The sequence below is a fragment of the Coregonus lavaretus genome, assembly GCF_964263955.1.
Source record: "Coregonus lavaretus genome assembly, contig: HAP1_SCAFFOLD_575, whole genome shotgun sequence".
NCBI lineage: Eukaryota > Metazoa > Chordata > Actinopteri > Salmoniformes > Salmonidae > Coregonus > Coregonus lavaretus.
The window spans coordinates 13,272-34,113 of NW_028156223.1; the positions used below are offsets into that span (position 1 = coordinate 13,272).

Sequence of the window (20,842 nt, forward strand, 5' to 3'; positions counted from 1 at the left end):
ACACAGGGAAGCCAAGACTTCACCACTGCTCTCAGTGTGGGAAGAGTTTCCGTCGATCAGGAGACTTAAAGGTACACCAACATACTCACACAGGAGAGAGGCCATATCACTGCACCCAGTGTGGGAAGAGTTTCACACAGATATGTAATTTGAAGACACACAAGCGTACTCACACAGGAGAGAGGCCATATCACTGTTCCCAGTGTGGGAAGAGTTTCAGTCAGTCAGGACATTTAAAGATACACCAGCGTACTCACACAGGAGAGAGGCCATATCACTGTTCCCAGTGTGGGAAGTTTCAGTCGGTCAGGGCACTTAAAGGAACACCAGCGTACTCACACCTGACTCTATGAGTCAATAGCACCAACTGATTTACCAGTGGCATTCCAAACACAAAATAGTTTGTTTGGCTGAATACAAATCTAATGTAACTGTGTGTAGACCATCTTTGATTCCTAGTGTGTTGTGTGAGAGGAGGGTGACTGCAGTGAGAGACATGTTGAATATGACAGGCCAGGACACGTCCATGTTTGACCCTTACCTGAATGTTGCAGGGAGCTGGTTGCTGACTGCCAATAAGCTGTTATGAATGCTTATAACAAGTCTACATAAGCTATACATTATGCAGAGATAGGACATCCCATTAAAGCATTCTCCATTAGAGGTATACTACATACTGTATTCATAGAAAGTGTTGTAACACTACTAAATGCACTTGTGAAGTGTTATATTGCCTGATAAACATGCATAGCACCTTATAGAGGTGCAGTTTTAAAGCCTTATGAGATATTATAGTAATGAACAAGAAGCTGTGATATATTGCAATTTCAGAATGTGTGGGGGACATGTGAAAGTTGCGCCCCTGTGTGTGATAAAGAGAGTCAGCCCCAAAGACAGTGATAGTGTATCTCATTGAGTTTATTAGATGATGTTATGGTCAGGCAATGAAGGAGAGAGAGTTTGAAAGAAATATTGAGAAAATAGATATTGGTAGTCTATTGGATGATCTTGTGGTATGGGAAGAGGGTAAGGCTCTGGGTAAATGAAGGAATGTCCATGATGGATGTAGCGGCCATCTTGGGCGAGGCGGGGAGGAAGGTCAGTTTGGACACTTCTCCGTAGGACGAACTGCCACACTCTTCCTCATCCCTCTCTCCATTGCCATGACGACTCTGCTTGTCATCTCCAGGGGGGTCGCCCTCCTCCGGCCCAAAACCCACCACCTAGGTTGATGTTAGAGTACACACACACACAGCTCTTAAACATGGATTACATTGCTCACCCACACACACACACACACACACACACACACACACACACACACACACACTTACATGTACACTGAGTTTTCTGCAGTTGTGTCCGCGGTGCTCCAGATACCAGGATACCAGCTCTGCTCTGGTCATCTGCTTCAGGGCCTCAATCTACTCACACACACACACATAAGCACACAAACACACACACAGTCACACATGAAATACATGAAACGTCTGCAGCAACTACAGAAAATGTCAAATTCTGCACACACCAGAAAAACTGAAAAACTGAATTGTCCGGTGTGTGTGTGTGTGTGTATCTCACCTCTCTGTGAAGCCTGTTGAAAACATACTGCTGTGTAGCCACCTCGGCCCAGTTCCTGTCCACCTCCTCTCCCAGGTGTGTGTCCTCACACTCCTTTAGCTTGACCAGCGCAGTCACCTGTACACACACACACCTTCAGCTTAACAAGTAAACTCATCTGTGTAAGACATATATACTCAGACACACACACACACACACACCTGTGTGTTGAAGGCATCCTCAGTCAGAGCACTCAACTTCTCTCCAAAGGAAGACAGAAACTCCTCTATCTTCAACTCTACCAGCTCAGTACTGAAAGAGAGATGGAGAAAAGAGATGGAGAGAGAGACAGAGAAAGACAGAGAGAGAGAGAGAGAGAGAGAGAGAGAGAGAGAGAGAGAGAGAGACAGAGAGAGGCAGAGAGAGAGACAGAGAGAGCCCACTGTCATTGCTATAAGAGACAAGGCATTTACAGGTCCTAAGAGATAGTACTTCTAGCCTCAGGAAGGCCACATCAAAATCACTGCAGTCATTGGTGCATACAGTAAGTATGAGGATCTCACTTGAACTTGGTGGCCTGTGTTTCCACGGTGACGGAGAAGCCCAGGACTCCAGACGTGTTTCTGCAGGTTGGATAAACATGATACCTGGAGGAGAGAGAAGGAGAGAGAGGGTTAAGTTGACAGAGCCAATTGGAAGCTGGAGAGGGTTGAGACACTGGGACACCGAGGAAGGTTGGGCCACTGGGAAGGTTGGGACACTGAGGAAGGTTGGGACACTGAGGAAGGTTGGGACACTGAGGAAGGGGGTTAACACTCCTACTCTTTCCATAGGTTCCATGGGCTATTTAGTAACCAGAGAGAGAGAGAAGAGTGAAAGACAGACACTGACCCTAGAGTCTCTTTGGTCCTGAGGAAGTCAAAGCAGGGCTCCTCCATGTGCATCTGGAACGACAACAATATCAACAACACAGAGGTCAGAGGAAGAAGGGATGAGGGGTTAGGGGATGAAAGGATGAATGGTTGTTGGTGTACTCACCACCAACAGCTCCATCAGTGTGTGTTCTCTGAGGTTCTTAGGACCAGACTGGAGAAAGAGAGAGAGAGAGAGAGAATAGAGTGAATGAATGACAGGCGAGTCATGAACAGATGAATTGTACCAGTGTGTGACTGTGTGTACCTGGTAGTAGACTGTGACCTCGGAGTTGGCGTCTCCCTTGTTCAGTGCTTTGACCTTACAGAGGTGCTGTTTCAGAGGCAGTTCTACCACTCTGAACAACACAGGGACCTTTGCTGGCAGCTTGGAGAACTGCAGCTTACTGACAGACAGACAGAGGACAGGGAGAGATTACAATAAAGATAGTTGTGTGTGTGTGTGTGTGTGTGTGTGTGTGTGTGTGTGTGTGTGTGTGTGTGTGTATGTGTGTGCCTGCACGTGCATGCATGTGTGTATAAACTTACTCAGTGACGTACTGCAGGAACTGGATTGACTCCTGTAGAGAAAACAGATCACAACATCAGAAATTATACAAGAGGGTTTGGTGGAAAGGGTGTGTAATGTGTGTGTGTTCATGGTCCAGTCACCTGGCTAGTGAAGTTCCCCTGCACCAGTCCCTCTGCATAGAGCTGGGTCTTGAAGGTTCTGCTGAACTCCATCAGTTCTTCTACAGTCAGACCACCGTCTGTCAGCGCCTGGTACTTCTCTACCATGGACCAGCGACCATGCTCCAGGACCAACAACCGCACGTCCCTGAGAGTGTGTGTTTGGTGTGAGAGAGAGAGAGAGGGAGAGAGAGAAAGGGAGAGAGAGAGAGGGAGGGAGGGAGGGAGGGAGGGAGGGAGAGAGACGGAGATAGGAGAGAGGGAGAGGGGGGGAGAGAGAGAGAGGAGGGAGGGAGGGGGAGGGAGAGAGAGAGAGAGAGAGGAGGGAGGGGGGTGTGGGGGGGGGTGGAGAGAGAAGAAAATGATGAGTTGGGACACACACATACAAACAGACCCCCCCACCCCCGCTGCACACACACGTGACGTACTTGCCCAGTTTCTCAGGTCGTATGAGGATGTTGAAGTAGGTCTTTTTGAGCTGCTCAGAGAACATACTGAAGACATCTTGACAGGCAGAGAAGTCAGCTAGATGGTCCAGGATCAGATGGAACAGGAGCTACAGAGGAGGAAGATACCAACACCACCATCATCATCATCGTGTGAGTGTGGTGCAGTGTGTGTGGTGTGGCGTGCGGTGCAGTGTGTCTGTGTCTAACTCACAGGCAGTTTGTGGTTGAAGCCTTTGACCTTGATAACCAGCCCGTGTTCTCCTACTGACAGCTTGTACTCCAGCTGGGCCACGTCAGCCTCGTAGGCTGGCTCTGCTAGGTTATGACCTAGTATGTTCACTAGCAGGTCAAATAACACCAGGCTAGGGAGGGGAGAGAGAGAGAGAGAGAGGGAGGGGTGAAAGAGAGAGAGGAAGGTGTGGGTGGAGAGAGGGGTGGGAGGGAGTGAGAGAGGGGGGAAGGGGGGTTGGGGATGAGAGAGAGTGGAGAGAGAGAGATAAGCAGAGAGAAACAGGATTAAAATACTGTGAAAAACTGTTCCTAGCTATGGCTGCATTCTCGAGAGGCTAACGATTTTAGCACAATCTCTACCTGTGAAACAATTGTTGGCTAATGGCTAACTAAACCCTGGACTTACTTCTTGGCTGACTGCTGGATGACCGGAGAGATGAGATGGAAGCGGATGTACGCTGAAGGAGAGAGAGGAGACGTCAGATCAACGGAGAGAGAGGAGACGTCAGATCAACGGAGAGAGAGTAGAAACGACAGATCAATGGAGGAGAGAGAGAATAAATGAAAGATCAATGTAATAGTATAGCTATTGACCATTTTAATTGTTCACTGTTAAAGCAAAACTGAACCCAAAAACTATCTTCTGGTATTTGTTTCATTAGTCCTTTGTTGATATAGTCCCAAAATGTTTTGCATGTCAGCAATCATGTTTTCAAGATATATAATCAAAATACAGAAATACAGCCGGTATGATGCATTTTGCCTGCTGTATTTCTCTATTTTGAAAGCTATAAACTGCTGACATGGAAAACATTTTGAACTATATCAACAATGGACTAATGAAACAAATACCAAAAAAACGTTTTGGGGTGGAATTTTCCTTTAAGAGAACATGTGGATATTGAGGCAAGATTGTTTAAAAAACTAACTACTTTATAACACACACACACACACACACACACTATAATAATAATAATATAATATGCCATTTAGCAGACGCTTTTATCCAAAGCGACTTACAGTCATGCGTGCATACATTTTTTTTTGTGTATGGGTGGTCCCGGGGATCGAACCCACTACCTTGGCGTTACAAGCGCCGTGCTCTACCAGCTGAGCTACTGAGAACCACAGTCAGACCACTAGGGCTGGCACAATTACCATATGGATGAAAACCATCACGAAAATAAAATAACCGTGATACATTTTGTTTTTGGGGAACGAACAGCTGACTGAAGAAGGGACGGCCTGGAATTTGTGCGGTTGAGTCCATTTCTGCGGTAACATGTACTCTAAACAACATGATGAAACTGTGTTGCTCCTAGTTGAAACAAGCAAGGTGTTGGTTGTAGCAAATGAGTCTTCGGTTGCCTAGGCAGCAGCAGGACACATGAATAGAACGGGCTTGGAACCATAGAATTATGAATTAGAATAATAATTTTATAGGATTTCTATACTTGGAACCTCTAACTGGCAATTTGACTGGTAAACTCATGGGTACATTCGCAATGGCTGTATGGTATTGTGATGTAATAATGTCCATGGTAATGTAGAATGTTGATTCAAATGATAACTGATGTGGCTCTTGTAATGACATTTATTTTTTGTAATGTCAGTTGAGTTGAATCAAAGATTTTTGATTATATTGACAAGATAGTGGAGTGACCGCTCTAACAATAGAAATACATGTCCTCAAAGATGGAAGTCGTTCAGGTGGGACCATTCTAGCCAATGAGAGGGCAGATACGTGTGTGAACAACAGGCACAACTCTGATATAAAGTTGTTCCTGCTTTTAATTCCTACTTTGCTCCTGTGGGTACTCTCGCAATGGCTGCCAGTCCACCCATTATGCCATCAGTGACTTGAATGGGGACGCCCATTCTATTTAAAAAAAATTACTATTCCAACGATTATTACAGAGACTGCGTCATTTGGCTGGCCAATTACCGTCATCCAAAATTCCATGACTGTCACAGCCCTAACACACACACACCTTTGGGTATGTTGAACTTGTTGTCCTTCTTGTACCAGAGACATCCTCGGTCACTGGACGCTACTCTGACTGGCAACTCAGTGTCAGGACAGTCAGACTGCTTCAGGCTGAAATCAGTCGCTGGAAGGAAGACACACAAAATAAACACATTAGGAAGGTTCACAACACACACACACACACACACACATACACACACACTCACCGATGAACTTGTTCTCAACAGGGAGGTGCAGGTCAGAGTTGTGCTCAAAGTCTCCGTTCCAGCGCTCTCTCCACTCCTGCTGGATTTCTGGACAGAGAGTAGACACCTATCAGGACACTCTCTTTCTCTACATGTTGGGACCATGTTGATATGATCTGGTCCTCGAATAATGCAAACACAAACAGTGCCTTCAGAAAGTATAGAAACAGCAGAGTACCCCCCTATCCACATCGACGGGACAGCAGTGGAGAAGGTGGAACGTTTTAAGTTCCTCGGCGTACATATCACTGACAAACTTAAATGGTCCACCCACTCAGACAGTGTGGTGAAGAAGGCGCAACAGCGTCTCTTCAACCTCAGGAGGCTGAAGAAATTTGGCCTGTCACCTAAAACCCTCACAAACTTTTACAGATTCACAATTGAGAGCATCCTGTCGGGCTGTATCACCACCTGGTACGGCAACTGCACCACCCACAACCGCAGGGCTCTCCAGAGGGTGGTGCGGTCTGCACAACGCATCACCGGGGGCAAACTCCCTGCCCTCCAGGACACCTACAGCACCCGATGTCACAGGAAGGCCAAAAAGATAATCAAGGACAACTACCACCCGAGCCACGACCTGTTCACCCCACTATCATCCAGAAGGCGAGGTCAGTACAGGTGCATCAAAGCTGGGACCGAGAGACTGAAAAACAGCTTATATCTCAAGGCCATCAGACTGTTAAACAGCCATCACTAGCACAGAGAGGATGCTGGCTACATACAGACTTCAAAATCACTGGCCACTTTCATAAATGGAACACTAGTCACTTTAATAATGTTTACATATCTTGCATTACTCGTCTCATAGGTATATACTGTATTCTATACTATCGTAATAATGTTTATATATCTTGCATTACCCATCTCATATACAGTTGAAGTCGGAAGTTTACATACACCTTAGCCAAATACATTTAAACTCAGTTTTTCACAATTCCTGACATTTAATCCTAGTAAAAATTCCCTGTTTTAGGTCAGTTAGGATCACCACTTTATTTTAAGAATGTGAAATGTCAGAATAATAGTAGAGAGAATTATTTCTTTCAGCTTTTATTTCTTTCATCACATTCCCAGTGGGTCAGAAGTTTACATACACTCAATTAGTATTTGGTAGCATTGCCTTTAAATTGTTTAACTTGGATCAAACGTTTCGGGTAGCCTTCCACAAGCTTCCCACAATAAGTTGGGTGAATTTAGGCCCATTCCTCCTGACAGAGCTGGTGTAACTGAGTCAGGTTTGTAGGCCTCCTTGCTCGCACACGGTTTTTCAGTTCTGCCCACATATTTTCTGTAGGATTGAGGTCAGGGCTTTGTGATGGCCACTCCAATACCTTGACTTTGTCATCCTTAAGCCATTTTGCCACAACTTTGGAAGTATGCTTGGGGTCATTGTCCATTTGGAAGACCCATTTGCAACCAAGCTTTAACTTCCTGACTGATGTCTTGAGATGTTGCTTCAATGTATCCACATAATTTTCCTTCCTCATGATGCCATCTATTTTGTGAAGTGCACCAGTCCCTCCTGCAGCAAAGCAACCCCACAGCATAATGTTGCCACCCCCGTGCTTCTTCGGCTTGCAAGCAACCCCCTTTTTCCTCCAAACATAACAATGGTCATTATGGCCAAACCGTTCTATTTTTGTTTCATCAGACCAGAGGACATTTCTCCAAAAAGTACGGTTGCAGTTGCAAACCGTAGTCTGGCTTTTTTATGGTGGTTTTGGAGCGGTGGCTTCTTCCTTGCTGAGCGGCCTTTCAGGTTATGTCGATATAGGACTAGTTTTACTGTGGATATAGATACTTTTGTACCTGTTTCCTCCAGCATCTTCACAAGGTCCTTTGCTGTTGTTCTGGGATTGATTTGCACTTTTCGCACCAAAGTACGTTCATCTCTAGGAGACAGAACGCGTCTCCTTCCTGAGCGGTATGACGGCTGCGTGGTCCCATGGTGTTTATACTTGTGTACTATTGTTTGTACAGATAAACGTGGTACATCCTTGCTCCCAAGGATGAACCAGTTTTCTGAGGTCTTGGCTGATTTCTTTTGATTTTCCCATGATGTCAAGCAAAGAGGCACTGAGTTTGAAGGTAGGCCTTGAAATACATCCACAGGTACACCTCCAATTGACTCAAATGATGTCAATTAGCCTATCAGAAGCTTCTAAAGCCATGACATCATTTTCTGGAATTTTCCAAGCTGTTTAAAGGCACAGTCAACTTAGTGTATGTAAACTTCTGACCCACTGGAATTGTGATATAGTGAATTATAAGTGAAATAATCTGTCTGTAAACAATTGTTGGAAAAATTACTTGTGTCATGCACAAAGTAGATGTTCTAACCGACTTGCCAAAACTATAGTTTTTTAACAAGACATTTTTGGAGTGGTTGAAACACAAGTTTTAATGACTCCAACCTAAGTGTATGTAAACTTCAAACTTCAACTGTATCTGTAAGGTCCCTCAGTCGAGCAGTACATTTCAAGCACAGATTCAACCACAAAGCCCAGGAAGGTTTTCCAATGCCTCGCAAAGAAGGGCACCATTGGTTAAAAATAAAAATAAACAGAGTTTAATGGCTGTGATAGGAGAAAACTGAGGATGGATCAACAACATTGTAGTTACTCCACAATACTAACCTAAATGACAGAGTGAAAAGAAGGAAGCCTGTACAGAATACAGAATACAGAATATTCTAAAACATGCATCCTGTTTCCAGTAAGGCATTAAAGTAAAACTGCAATGTGGCAAAGAAATAAACTTTATGTCCTGAATACAAAGTGTTATGTTTGGGCCGAATCCAACACATCACTGAGTACCACTCTTCATATTTTCAAGCATGGTGGTGGCTGCAACATGTTATTGGTATGCTTGTCATCGGCATGACTAGGATAAAAAGTAACGGAATAGAGCTAAGCACAGGCAAATTCACCTTTCAGCAGGACAATAACCTAAAACACAAGGCCAAATATACACTGGAGTTGCTTACCAAGACGACATTGAATGTTCCTGAGTGGCCTAGTTACAGTTTTGACTTAAATCGGCTTGAAAATCTGTGGCAAGACTTGAAAATGGCTGTCTAGCAATGATCAACAACCAACTTGACAGAGCTTGAAGAATTTAAAAAAGAATAATGTGCAAATATTGTACAATCCACGTGTACAAAGCTCTTAGAGACTTACCCAGAAAGACTCACAGCTGTAATCGCTGCCAGAGTTGATTCTAACATGTATTGACTCAGGGGTGTGAATACTTCTGTAAATTAGATATTTCTGTACTTCATTTTCAATACATTTCTAAAATTTCTAAAAACGTTTTCAGTTTGTCATTATGGGGTATTGTGTGTAGATGGGTGAGAGATGTTTTATATATTTAATCCATTTTGAATTCAGGCTGTAACACAACAAAATGTGGAATAAGTCAAGGGGTATGAATACTTTCTGAAGCCACTGTAGTAGGCCCGTGTGTGTGTGTGTGTGTGTGTGTGTGTGTGTGTGTGTGTGTGTGTGTGTGTGTGTGTGTGTGTGTGTGTGTGTGTGTCTCACCCTCTACGCTGTAGTGTGTCCCAAACCATTTCTCCCTGAGGGGACAGTGGCCTTCATGGTCTGGAGAGAGCAGCAACAGGTTGGATCTGTCTGGAGTTAGCAAGGACAGGGCCGCACTGATCACCTACACACACACACACACACACACACACACACTATAAATACTTTATTTGAATCAACAAATCACATTACATTCAAGAAGGATTCAAACATTTCAAAGGTCTTTGTATGCATGGACACTTAAGGACACAGAAAGCACCTTCTCTAAACAGCACACACACACACACCAGGTTAGCTTAGTAAGCAGGGTTAAGGGCCGCAACGATCACCTAAACACACACACACCGTACCTCAGGTGAATACTGGAACATGAGCTGGTCTCCGGTGAGGAAGTCTTCTTTAGGAAACAGCTGCATGTTCTCACAGATATCCTCCACGTACTCTATAGGGTCAGTCTGAAACACACAGGAGTGCATCGGTTGGTTGGGTGCATTCATTCCTGTACTTGTAGATAGGAGGAGAATGCATTAAAAACAGAGGACCTATAGAACCTAGTATTTACCTGTTCCTGGTAGTGAAACTCATTGGCTTCAATCTTTTGAATCTCCTCGTAGATCCTACAAACATAGAGAGAGAGAGAGTGATAGGCATAGAGGCAGAGAGAGGGAGGGAGAGCGAGAGAGATACTCATATACTGTATAAATAGACAACATATTCTGCATTTCACATGCCTATAGTGAAGCCCTAAACACACAGACCCGTGTAGCTCAGTTGGTAGAGCATGGCGCTTGCAACGCCAGGGTTGTGGGTTTGATTCCCACGGGGGGCCAGTATGAAAAATAAATAAAAAAGATGTAAGTCGCTCTGGATGAGAGCGTCTGCTAAATGACTAAAATGTAAAATGTACCTTTGTTGGGGGCCCAGGCTCTGCAGCATCTTGAGGTACTGGAAGACCAGGTGAGCCACCTGTAGAGAAACACAGATAATGTGTGTACCAATTGTGTGTGTGTACGTTTTACTATATATTGTGAGTACCAGAAGTGCTCACAAGAATAGTAAGCCAACTAAAATTCAGAGAAGTGAGGACATTTTGCCAGTACTCACTTGTAAAAATACTATTTTAGGCTTAGGGGTTAGGTTTATAATTAGGGTTAGGGTTATAATTAGGGTAAGGGTTAGGTTTAGGAAAAATAAGATTTTGAATGGGAATCAATTGTTGCTCCCCAAAAAGATATACTCACAAGTATAGTAAGACATAGCTGTGTGTGTGTGTGTGTGTGTGTGTGTGTGTGTGTGTGTGTGTGTGTGTGTGTGTGTGTGTGTGTGTGTTTGCGTGTACCAACCTGGTAGAAGTTTTGGAATCCTTCGTCAGTGAGTGTGATGGAGATGGAGAAGATGGAGTAGGTAGAGTTCTGGTCAAAGCCTGTTTCACTGTTCCCTCCAAACAGAGCCATGGCCCAGCACCTACACACACGCACACGCACACACAGCTCAGCACCTAAGTACAGTTACCACATAAACATAGCTGTAAAGCGGTGCATTATGGGTTATGTAGTCCTGTCTGCTGTAGTTCTGACTCACTTCCTCCTGAGAATTGATAGGATGCTGCCTGTGCCCTCATGACCAATCAGCCAAGAGATGTAGTGGAGAGGCTTCACCCTGAGAGAGACAGAGACAGAGAGAGAGCGGGATGTGGTGGGGCAGAGAGAGAGAGAGACGGAGAGAGGCAGAGACAGAGAGGCTGAGAGAGAGGTGCATCATCAACTGTAGTATCTCTCAACTGTAGTTCCTGTGGATGTAGCAGCTGAGGGTTAACAACCTGTAGCAGTGTATATGTGGTACCTAGAGTATTTAGAACCTAGTTATCTGTAGTAGATGTATTATCTGTAGCTGTATTATCTGTAGTAGCTGTATTATGTGTAGTAGCTATATTATCTGTAATAGCTGTATTATCTGTAGTAGCTGTATTATCTGTAGTAGCTGTATTATCTGTAGTAGCTGTATTATCTGTAATAGCTGTATTATCTGCAGTAGCTGTATTATCAGTAGCTGTATTATCTGTAGTAGCTGTATTACATAGCTGTATTATCTGTAGTAGCTGTATTATATGTAGTAGCTGTATTATCTGTAGTAGCTGTATTATCTGTAGTAGCTGTATTATCAGTAGCTGTATTATCTGCAGTAGCTGTATTATCAGTAGCTGTATTATCTGTAGTAGCTGTATTACATAGCTGTATTATATGTAGTAGCTGTATTATCTGTAGTAGCCAGTGGCGGCTCCTGAAAAAATTCTCAGGAGGGGCAATTTTTCTGATGATTTAGGTGACCTACACACATTTTTAAAAAGATATGTCCAGCAACAACATGAAGACAGGGGCAGCATATAAGTCAATACCAGAAGCATTTATTGACTGATCTCAAAAGTGTTGGCTTACAAAAGCAAAATAAGTTATCACAGTAAAAATAATCAAGGGTGTTCTTTCACATTCCTCAACACTGCATAAACAATATGTATGGCTTTGTAAAAATGAACAACCATATTCTGGCCAATTGTATAGATTTGTAAATATGAACAACCATATTCTGGCCAATTGTATAGATTTGTAAAAATGAACATGAACAGATTTTTTATTTTTTTGAATGGCAGTACCTTTCAAACATGTCTGCTTGCAGTAAGGTAGCACTCACAAGGTGGCCAGAGAAAGAGAACCTTTCTTTGGTGTGATCCAGGATGGTGTTGCAGCCTCTGCTTCTCCTCTTCTCTCAAAGCTGTTCTGGGTCTTTTGGCTCCTGTTGCTTCTTGCAGCTGCTGTTGAGAGGAGTCCCTGAAGGCAAACAGACCAATGTGTTTGTTGGCTTTGTACAGTATTGTTGTCTATGTGATGCACAGGTATATGCAATGTATCCATGTATAGTACAAATACTTCAGTTCCACTTAAAATGGGCAGGGATGCATAAAGTCTTTAGTGTTTAAGTTAGCCTTTGTGTCTCACATAGCCTGGATGTTCAGCACAGTATACAGTGGTGCTCATAAGCTTATGATCCCATGCTAAAGTTGACTAAAAAGAGGAATAAAAAAGAAAAGAAAATTGGTGTCCTTAAAGGTTGGATTTTCCAACTTTTTTAATTAAGTCATTAAGATCAATTTCCAAAAGATGATTTTTTTATTTTTTTATTCCTCTTTTTAGTCAGCTTTAGAATGTGTTCATACACTTATGAGCACCACTGTACAGTACACATAGTATATAAAATAAGATAGATTACACCACTGGCCATATATAATGACAATAATGTAATTTCAAACACAAATGCAGTCTCCTTTCATGCATACATTTTCAAATAAAGCTCTGCTTTGAGAAAGATCGAATGATATTGTTTAATCTTTATCTTACCTTATGGCCTGCACACTGCTTGCGAAGCTGTCGAGGGCACGTTTGATAAAGACAGCATCGATGTCCTTATTCTGTAGCTTCTGGTACGGTGGGCTGGTCAAATGAACCCAATGAACCCGTCCGGATGGCTTCAAAACATTCTATGAGGTCGTCTCGATTCTCGTAGACAGTGTTCACGACTCTGCTGTTGCTAACCTCATCGTTGTGGCGGCGGACAGCTAGCCTGTATCCCTCATCCAGTTGAGTGGCAATATTCACTCTCACCAAAGCAGACAATCTCAAACAGCTATCAATGTGGGTCTTTGACAGCTCATTTTTCTTAATCTTTTCCGAAAGATGGTGCATGTCGGTTACACCAGTCGCTGTCCAAGCGTTGCTGTCTGCCGTTCATGGTTACGTTACGTTACGTATGACGAAAGCGCGTAAGTGCAAGCCCTCAGACACCCATAGAGAATGTATTGAAAGCTCAGAAATTTGAAAAAAAAATATTTTACATTAGAGGCTATGAGAGACTTCTGGGCGATTTTCAACCTGACTGAAATCGCCCCAAAACGGGCGGGGACATTTGAAGCACGACTTTAGCCTGATTGGACATTTAGTGGCTGGCAGATCAGACGTGAACACTGAACTACTGTTGCCATGATATAATTGATTAGAAAAAAAATCCCTTCCTTTTCCCGTTTGGCAGTGCGTCGCCCATATCGCCCTATTGAACACACCGCCCATGGTAGTAGCTGTATTATATGTAGTAGCTATATTATCTGTAATAGCTGTATTATCTGTAGTAGCTATATTACATAGCTGTATTATCTGTAGTAGCTATATTACATAGCTGTATTATCTGTAGTAGCTATATTACATAGCTGTATTATCTGTAGTAGCTGTATTATATAGCTGTATTATCTGTAGTAGATGTATTATCTGTAGTAGCTATATTATCTGTATTATCTGTATTATCTGTAGTAGATGTATTATATGTATTAGCTGTATTATCTGTAGTAGCTGTATTATCTGTAGTAGCTGTATTATCTGTAGTAGCTGTATTATATTTAGTAGCTGTGTTATATGTAGTAGCTGTACTATCTGTAGTAGCTGTTATCTGTAGCTGTGTTTCTTACCTGTAGTGTTTCTCCTGAGGAGGCAGGGACCAGGTGATGGTCAGAGCATGGACCTTCCTCACAGGAACCACTGAAACACACACACACACAGCATTGAGATGAATTGAACTGAAGCTGTACGGTGCTAATGGCGATCAGGAGATAATTCTGTACAAGTCAGCTCAATGGAGCAGGTGTTCCTACCTCTGTAGAGCTTGTTGAAGGCTGGAGTATCAAAGGGATCCAGCAATTCAGAGAAGTCCGGCTTGGGCTGAGCACTGAGGAACAGGGTTCAGTAAGTGTTTGCTAAATGGCCATATTATAATATGAATGGTTGAATGGTGAGGGATTTATGTACAGCTGAGACTCACTTGTTGGGCACTCCACTGAAGATCTCCCTCACCCACTCCTCCAGAGTGTCCAGCTTCTCTACACACACACACACACACACACACACACACACACACACACACACACACACACACACATACACACACACACACACACACAAACCGACAGAGGACAACAGAGTTACATGTGTGACTGCACGGCCGGGTCGTGTGTGTGTGTGTGTGTGTGTGTGTGTGTGTGTGTGTGTGTGTGTGTGTGTGTGTGTGCGTCACCTTTAGACTGCACAGCCAGGGTCATGTAGTGGGCAGAGTAATGTCTCTTCCAGAAGGAGCGGAGCCTCTTGTAAACATTGATCTTCTTTTTCCTGGGCTCTGTCTTCAGAGTCTGGGCGTTACCTGGGGAAACCATGACAACAGCTCAGTCACATACCACCATAACACAACATCTGTCTCGTTTACACATGGCAACACAGTAGACAGAGTAGTTAGTGTGTGTGTGTATTTGTGTGGTGTGTGTGTGCCTCTCCTCACAGTGCTATTGTCTCCAGAAGGCCAGGGCTGAAAGGGGTTTGTCAGGAGTCTAAACTGGTCCTGCCAGTACAGCAATACTTACAATATATTTCAACACAACACAGAAGATGCAACCCAAAAGCTCTCTCTCTCTCTCTCTGGGTAGTGAACTAGTCCAACAGGTAGTGAACTAGTCCAACAGGTAGTGAACTAGTCCAACAGGTAGTGAACTAGTCCAACAGGTAGTGAACTAGTCCAACAGGTGCAGTAACACAACAACACAGAGGATGCAACCTGAATGTTACGACTCTACAGCCCCCCTTCTCTGTCCCTCTCTAGCCCTTCTGCCTCTTTCTAATCATTCTCTCTCCTCCTCTCCTCAATTCTCTCCCTTTCCCCTCAATATTCCATTGTCTCATTCTCTCTCCTCCTCTCCTCAATTCTCTCCCTTTCCCCTCAATATTCCATTGTCTCATTCTCTCTCCTCCTCTCCTCAATCCTCTCCCCTTCCCCTCAATATTCCATTGTCTCATTCTCTCTCCTCCTCTCCTCAATTCTCTCCCTTTCCCCTCAATATTCCATTGTCTCATTCTCTCTCCTCCTCTCCTCAATTCTCTCCCTTTCCCCTCAATATTCCATTGTCTCATTCTCTCTCCTCCTCTCCTCAATTCTCTCCCTTTCCCCTCAATATTCCATTGTCTCATTCTCTCTCCTCCTCTCCTCAATTCTCTCCCTTTCCCCTCAATATTCCATTGTCTCATTCTCTCTCCTCCTCTCCTCAATCCTCTCCCTTTCCCCTCAATATTCCATTGTCTCATTCTCTCTCCTCCTCTCCTCAATCCTCTCCCTTTCCCCTCAATATTCCATTGTCTCATTCTCTCTCCTCCTCTCCTCAATCCTCTCCCTTTCCCCTCAATATTCCATTGTCTCATTCTCTCTCCTCCTCTCCTCAATCCTTTCCCCTCAATATTCCATTGTCTCATTCTCTCTCCTCCTCTCCTCAATCCTTTCCCCTCAATATTCCATTGTCTCATTCTCTCTCCTCCTCTCCTCAATCCTTTCCCCTCAATATTCCATTGTCTCATTCTCTCTTCTCCAGTTCTACACACCCTGTCTCTTACTGCCGATATCTCAACCACAGTAAACGACTTGTAGTCCTACAGAGCGTTGTATAGATTGATCACATCTCTAAACTACAACACAGAGACGGCTCTCCAGACTAACCAGGAGCCTCTAATTAACAGAACGTAAACAAAGACAAACATATGAAATTGTGTGTATGTGTCTGTCCTCACCCCAGCAGAACTTCCCCATGGGGTGACCTGGTTTCGCTAGACTCCCAAACAACATCTCTTTCCTGTGAGAGTCAGACGGCTTGGCCAGTTGGTACTCTGAGAAAGTGAGAAGGGGGAACAGGATACTACATAACCAGTGCATAAGGTCTGAATAAGGTCAACAACAACAGCAACAATTTCCCAGAATGCTTCTCACCGGAGTCGACAGCTTCCACCTCCCTGTCGATGGCATCTCGGATCATCAGAGGACAGATGAAGAACTGGGCCCATCTGGAGAGAGCCAATCACAGACAGGTACAGAGACAGAGGGACCAATCAGAGACATGGATAGAATCAGATAGACCAATCCGAATCAAGAGACAAGACACAGAGACTATAATGATGGTGTGTTGCTGACCTGTCCAGAGCCTCTCTGAATTTCTTTCTCTGGACGTCGAACTGGAAGACGGTTCTCTCACAGTCCGTGGAGGCGTTGTCGCTGCCCCCATGTTTCTTCAGGAAGGCATCGAAACCATTCTCTGATGGGTACTTCTCACTGCCCATGAACACCACTACAGGAGGAGGAGAGGAGAGAGGGAGGAGAGGAAAGTATTTTGATATCCCCTCGTGTCACAAACACAGCATTGCATCAGATTTATCACAACAAAACAAACAATCTCATCCTTAAGGGTCAGGGGTCATCATACTCACTGTGTTCCAGGAAGTGGGCAAGGCCTGGGAGGTCATTGGGGTCACTGAAGCTGCCAACACCCACACACAGCGCTGCTGCAGACTGACACACACACACACACACACACACACACACACATAAACAAACACACACATAAACAAACAATCAAACAATAATCAATATCCTTATTACTATTGCTGCTAATGCGCTATTATTTCCTGTTCAGGTCACTCTGGGCCCTAATCTCCAGCTCTCCCTCTCACCTGTTTCTCTGAGTGTCCCTTCTTCCTCTTCCCTCCATCCTCGTCATCCTCAAAGTCACTGTCCTTGTCATCCTCCTCTTCGTCAGACTCTTCCTCTGTTCCCTCTCCTGAGTCTTCTTCCTCCTCTTCCTCCTCCCCCAGTTCCTCCTCCTCCTCTTCCTCTGATTCGTCATCTCCAGAGGAGGCGGGACCAGTGAAATCTGAAATGAGCAGAACTCGAAGCCCATTGGTCAGCTCGATGTACCTGTGGGAGGGGTTAGACAGAGGTAAACACTATTCTCTTATTCTAAGATGCTGACACAACCACACACACACAGTTTGGCCCTCCAGCTGTTTACTGTTTACTGTGTGCTTCAGTTGGTTTTAAATGACAGCAGGATGTCCTGTTTACACCGCTCCTTGGCCTACATGTGACCTGTTACGCCACGAGACACCCCGCAGAGTCTCACAGACAGACAGAAATTCAGATGGAAAGAGAGCCAGAAAGACAAACACAGTCTCACACACACACACAGTCTCTCTCACACACACACGTTGGTGTGTAAGGTAAACTTTGATGTTACCTGTACTGTTTGGGGTCACTAGGGGACTTGATGATCTCTGGGTCTCCAGTGTTCTCCTCTCCTCCTCCATCCCCTGCTTCCTGTACTTGGACCCTTGGCTCTTGCTCAGCCTCTCTTTCTCCTCCTCTTTCCTCCCCTCGGCCCGGTCCGGTATTAGAGCCACTGGCCGAGGCACTTCTGGACTTGTTGGTCTGTGGCATTCTGAACAGCGATGACACTCTGGTACTGTGGGGCGACAACAGCGAGCCACGGTGAATGGGACACTGGGAAACCAATAGGCCTACTCTATAGACAGGTTATTCAACTCCAGGTCTGGAGGGACTCTTCTCTGCTTGGAAGTTAATTGACTGATTCATGTGACTGATTGGGCAGCGTCCACTCACCTTGTGTGCCAGGTCTGACTCAGTCCCTGATTAGCAGGGAAGGATGACAACCAAAGGGCTTTGGGCCCTGCAGGTCTGGAGCTGAATAGCCCTGCTCTACTGGCCAACACTGTGACACAGCGCGTCACTCTAAGGACAGCAATGGTGATGGGCTGGATTTAAATTAATTTAAAAGGATTGCTTAAGCCAGGCTACCCTGCGAATATTTTATTTTAATGACATGTCTGTCAAGAAGTGCAATAAATGACAGTGATTGAAAGTAAGACTCTGTGAAGCAAACATCTATTTATTAGTTTGATCAGCTGTCAAAATCTTATGATCATGCCAGTCAACAGATGCAATGACAGTTCACGCCCAAGCAGAGGGAGATAGAGAGGGAGGGATGAGAGAGGGAGGGATGAGGCGACAATACATCTATTCACCCAACGCCTGCCTGGGTTGTTCGCCCGTATTCAGCTGTGTGTCAGCAAAAAAAAAAAAATAACTGTCCCCCAGTGCCTTACACTACACCTTCCCCGGCTCGACTCACTGCGGGCTTTTATAGGCTCAGTCAGCACTGTAAGTCAGACAACTTATACCGCTAGTAGCAAACTGTAGCAAGCGAGACATCGGTTACAAAATGGCAATAAAATGTAAGATATAGTAACACACAGCTGGCAGGCTACAGGCTACTTCACCATGATCGACCGACAACAGTCTATCAAAAAGCCTTAGACTTTTCTAGGCTAGCGACTCACAAAATACGTGTCAAACCCCGCCCAACTTTTCTACTGCACGAACGTATACTTCAAATTGGCTCTATGTCCTAGAAATGACACGTATGCTTGGTCAAATTTGACAGCTAAAGAAATAGCGTTGGCCCCGGCGATGTTTCCATACCTTGCTTCTTGTAATCAGGAGGGCACCTAATGTTTCCCGTTAGGGTGATCCTTTTGCAATAAGGAGCGCCTTGATTCGTCGAAAACTAAGAGCGTTTCAACATTACAATATTTGATTGCTCCGAAAAAAGGCAGACACACCCACGGGCGTGATTACGGGAACTTTGAACCATCGTGATTGGGTAGAAATACGCGACACGTGGGAACTTCTCTACTTCTTCACATTGTGGTTACATTGTAGCAGCAACACGCGACTGTTTGTTACATTGTAACTAACAAGTACTGTAGCACTACCAGCAACAACCAAATGGAAAATGTCGCCAAGTTGTCTGGAAGGACCGACACTTACCACAGTCCTGCGCTACAGCAATCCATAATGAGTTTATATTTTTCAGCACTCATTCATTGCACCGTAATAAAAACAACATCGAGGTAGTTACAGTCGCTTGTTGGCTTGTCCATGGATAGGCTTGAGATAGGCTACTGTACATTGTGATGCAGATACAGTAGAATACAAGTGATACGTTCTATTGAATTGCTTCCTAAATTCCAAACCTTCCAGAGGTAGTGTTTAGCCGCTAGGGGGTAGGCGACTACAGGGCAGATATTGATAGAGCTTGTCTGTTGATGGTCTGTAGGCTTACAGTTGAATGAGTGACTGCTTAAGACATGACCTTGCTTTTGGGCCGTTTTCAGAGACACAGATTACACTCTCATTCTCCTGAACAGACTGAAGACTAATGATAATGTGCTGAATATCCTGATAATGACTAATGAAACCACAGACTTCAGTCTGTTTAATGCAGGACCAGGCCAGGGAGGATTCAACAATACTTTAAAAAATACAGCCTACTCTATTCTACTCTATGTAATTCTATGCTATTTATTTATATTATATTTGTCTCTCTGCCTGCGTGTGCTTGTGTGTGCGTGCGTACGTGTGTACATGTGTGTGTACTTAGTCTGACTTTAGATTCTAAAGGGCCAAGGTTCCCATGGCAACTGATTAAAACCCTAATTAAAGCAGGAGGTTTAATTAATTAGCTGGTGTGTGTGTGTGTTTGTGTGTGTGTGTGTGTGTGTGTGTGTGTGTGTGTGTGTGTTCCAGAACCAAATGCAAGAGACTAGAGGTGAGTACAAGCCAGAGCAGGGTGTGTTGTCTCTGGCTGGGTACAGTCCACAGAAGAGGAGAGTATGGTAAGAAAGAAAGAAGAGGTATTTGTCAGGGTTAACAGTGCAGAGGAAAGGACAAAAAAAGAGGAAGAGAAGAGAGGGACGTAATGCACTCCATTTCAGTGCTGGACAGCTCTTAACATAGATAGCAGCTGAGTATAAATAGACTACCTATTTTAGATGCTCCTCCAACAGTCTAAAAAGTACACTCACACACACAGTGCACAGCTCTACCCCCAGAGAATAGACGGAGGTATCTGATTAGCATCTCTGTTGGCTTCCCATTATGATTTATGATTTTTATTAGGATCCCCATTAGGCGACGCCAATGGCGACAGCTAGTCTTCCTGGGGTCTGACACATAACAAAAAAAGACATTACAGACAAAAATACTTTACAATTTACATATATTTAAAACATGAACATAGACATTACAGACTTATAAATAAATACATATTTAAAAAACGACAACTAAAGTGTGCGTTTGTATATCAGTTATACATACATGTCAGTACATACACATAAACATTTGGTCACATGGGGGAGAGGTGTTGTGATGTGAGGAGTTGCTTTATTTGTTTTTTGAAATCAGGTTTGCTGTTCAGTTGCGCTATATGAGAAAAAAGAATCTCTCCTCTGCTTTGAGCCAA

General features: G+C 44.1%; 1 protein-coding gene across 2 annotated transcripts; it reads right to left on the minus strand.

Moving 5' to 3' along the window:
- Positions 1-900: 900 nt before the first annotated feature.
- Positions 901-19,149, minus strand: LOC311126587 (nardilysin-like). 2 transcript variants are annotated; one of them, XM_084200575.1, is made up of 32 exons: positions 19,021-19,149; positions 17,759-17,983; positions 17,196-17,439; positions 16,953-17,034; positions 16,660-16,813; positions 16,459-16,532; positions 16,263-16,358; positions 14,731-14,853; positions 14,479-14,536; positions 14,312-14,385; positions 14,129-14,198; positions 11,200-11,277; positions 10,962-11,082; positions 10,526-10,584; positions 10,181-10,235; positions 9,969-10,073; positions 9,619-9,742; positions 6,035-6,121; positions 5,833-5,952; positions 4,248-4,299; positions 3,822-3,972; positions 3,590-3,717; positions 3,144-3,309; positions 3,021-3,052; positions 2,740-2,878; positions 2,599-2,646; positions 2,452-2,504; positions 2,124-2,207; positions 1,782-1,872; positions 1,582-1,698; positions 1,335-1,424; positions 901-1,223 (listed from the first exon to the last, which is right to left on the minus strand). In XM_084200575.1, exons 2-32 carry the CDS (start codon positions 17,956-17,958, stop codon positions 996-998), a joined length of 3,303 nt encoding a protein of 1,100 aa, XP_084056701.1. In that variant the 5' UTR covers positions 17,959-17,983; positions 19,021-19,149; the 3' UTR covers positions 901-995. The 2 variants fall into 2 exon arrangements, with proteins under 2 accessions (XP_084056701.1, XP_084056702.1); XM_084200576.1 differs by lacking the exon at positions 19,021-19,149 and adding an exon at positions 18,142-18,299.
- Between the last annotated feature and the right edge of the window lie 1,693 nt (positions 19,150-20,842).

What these genes read in the sequence shown, in the direction of transcription:
- LOC311126587 (XM_084200575.1), bottom strand. Translation starts at nt 17,958, where the DNA reads ATGCCACAGACCAACAAGTCCAGAAGTGCCTCGGCCAGTGGCTCTAAT. An exon ending in CTATCAATTCTCAGGAGGAA is followed by an intron (nt 11,083 to 11,199) that starts GTGAGTCAGAAC and finishes GCGTGTGTGTAG; the next exon opens with GTGCTGGGCCATGGCTCTGT. An exon ending in AGGTCACAGTCTACTACCAG is followed by an intron (nt 2,647 to 2,739) that starts GTACACACAGTC and finishes CTCTTTCTCCAG; the next exon opens with TCTGGTCCTAAGAACCTCAG.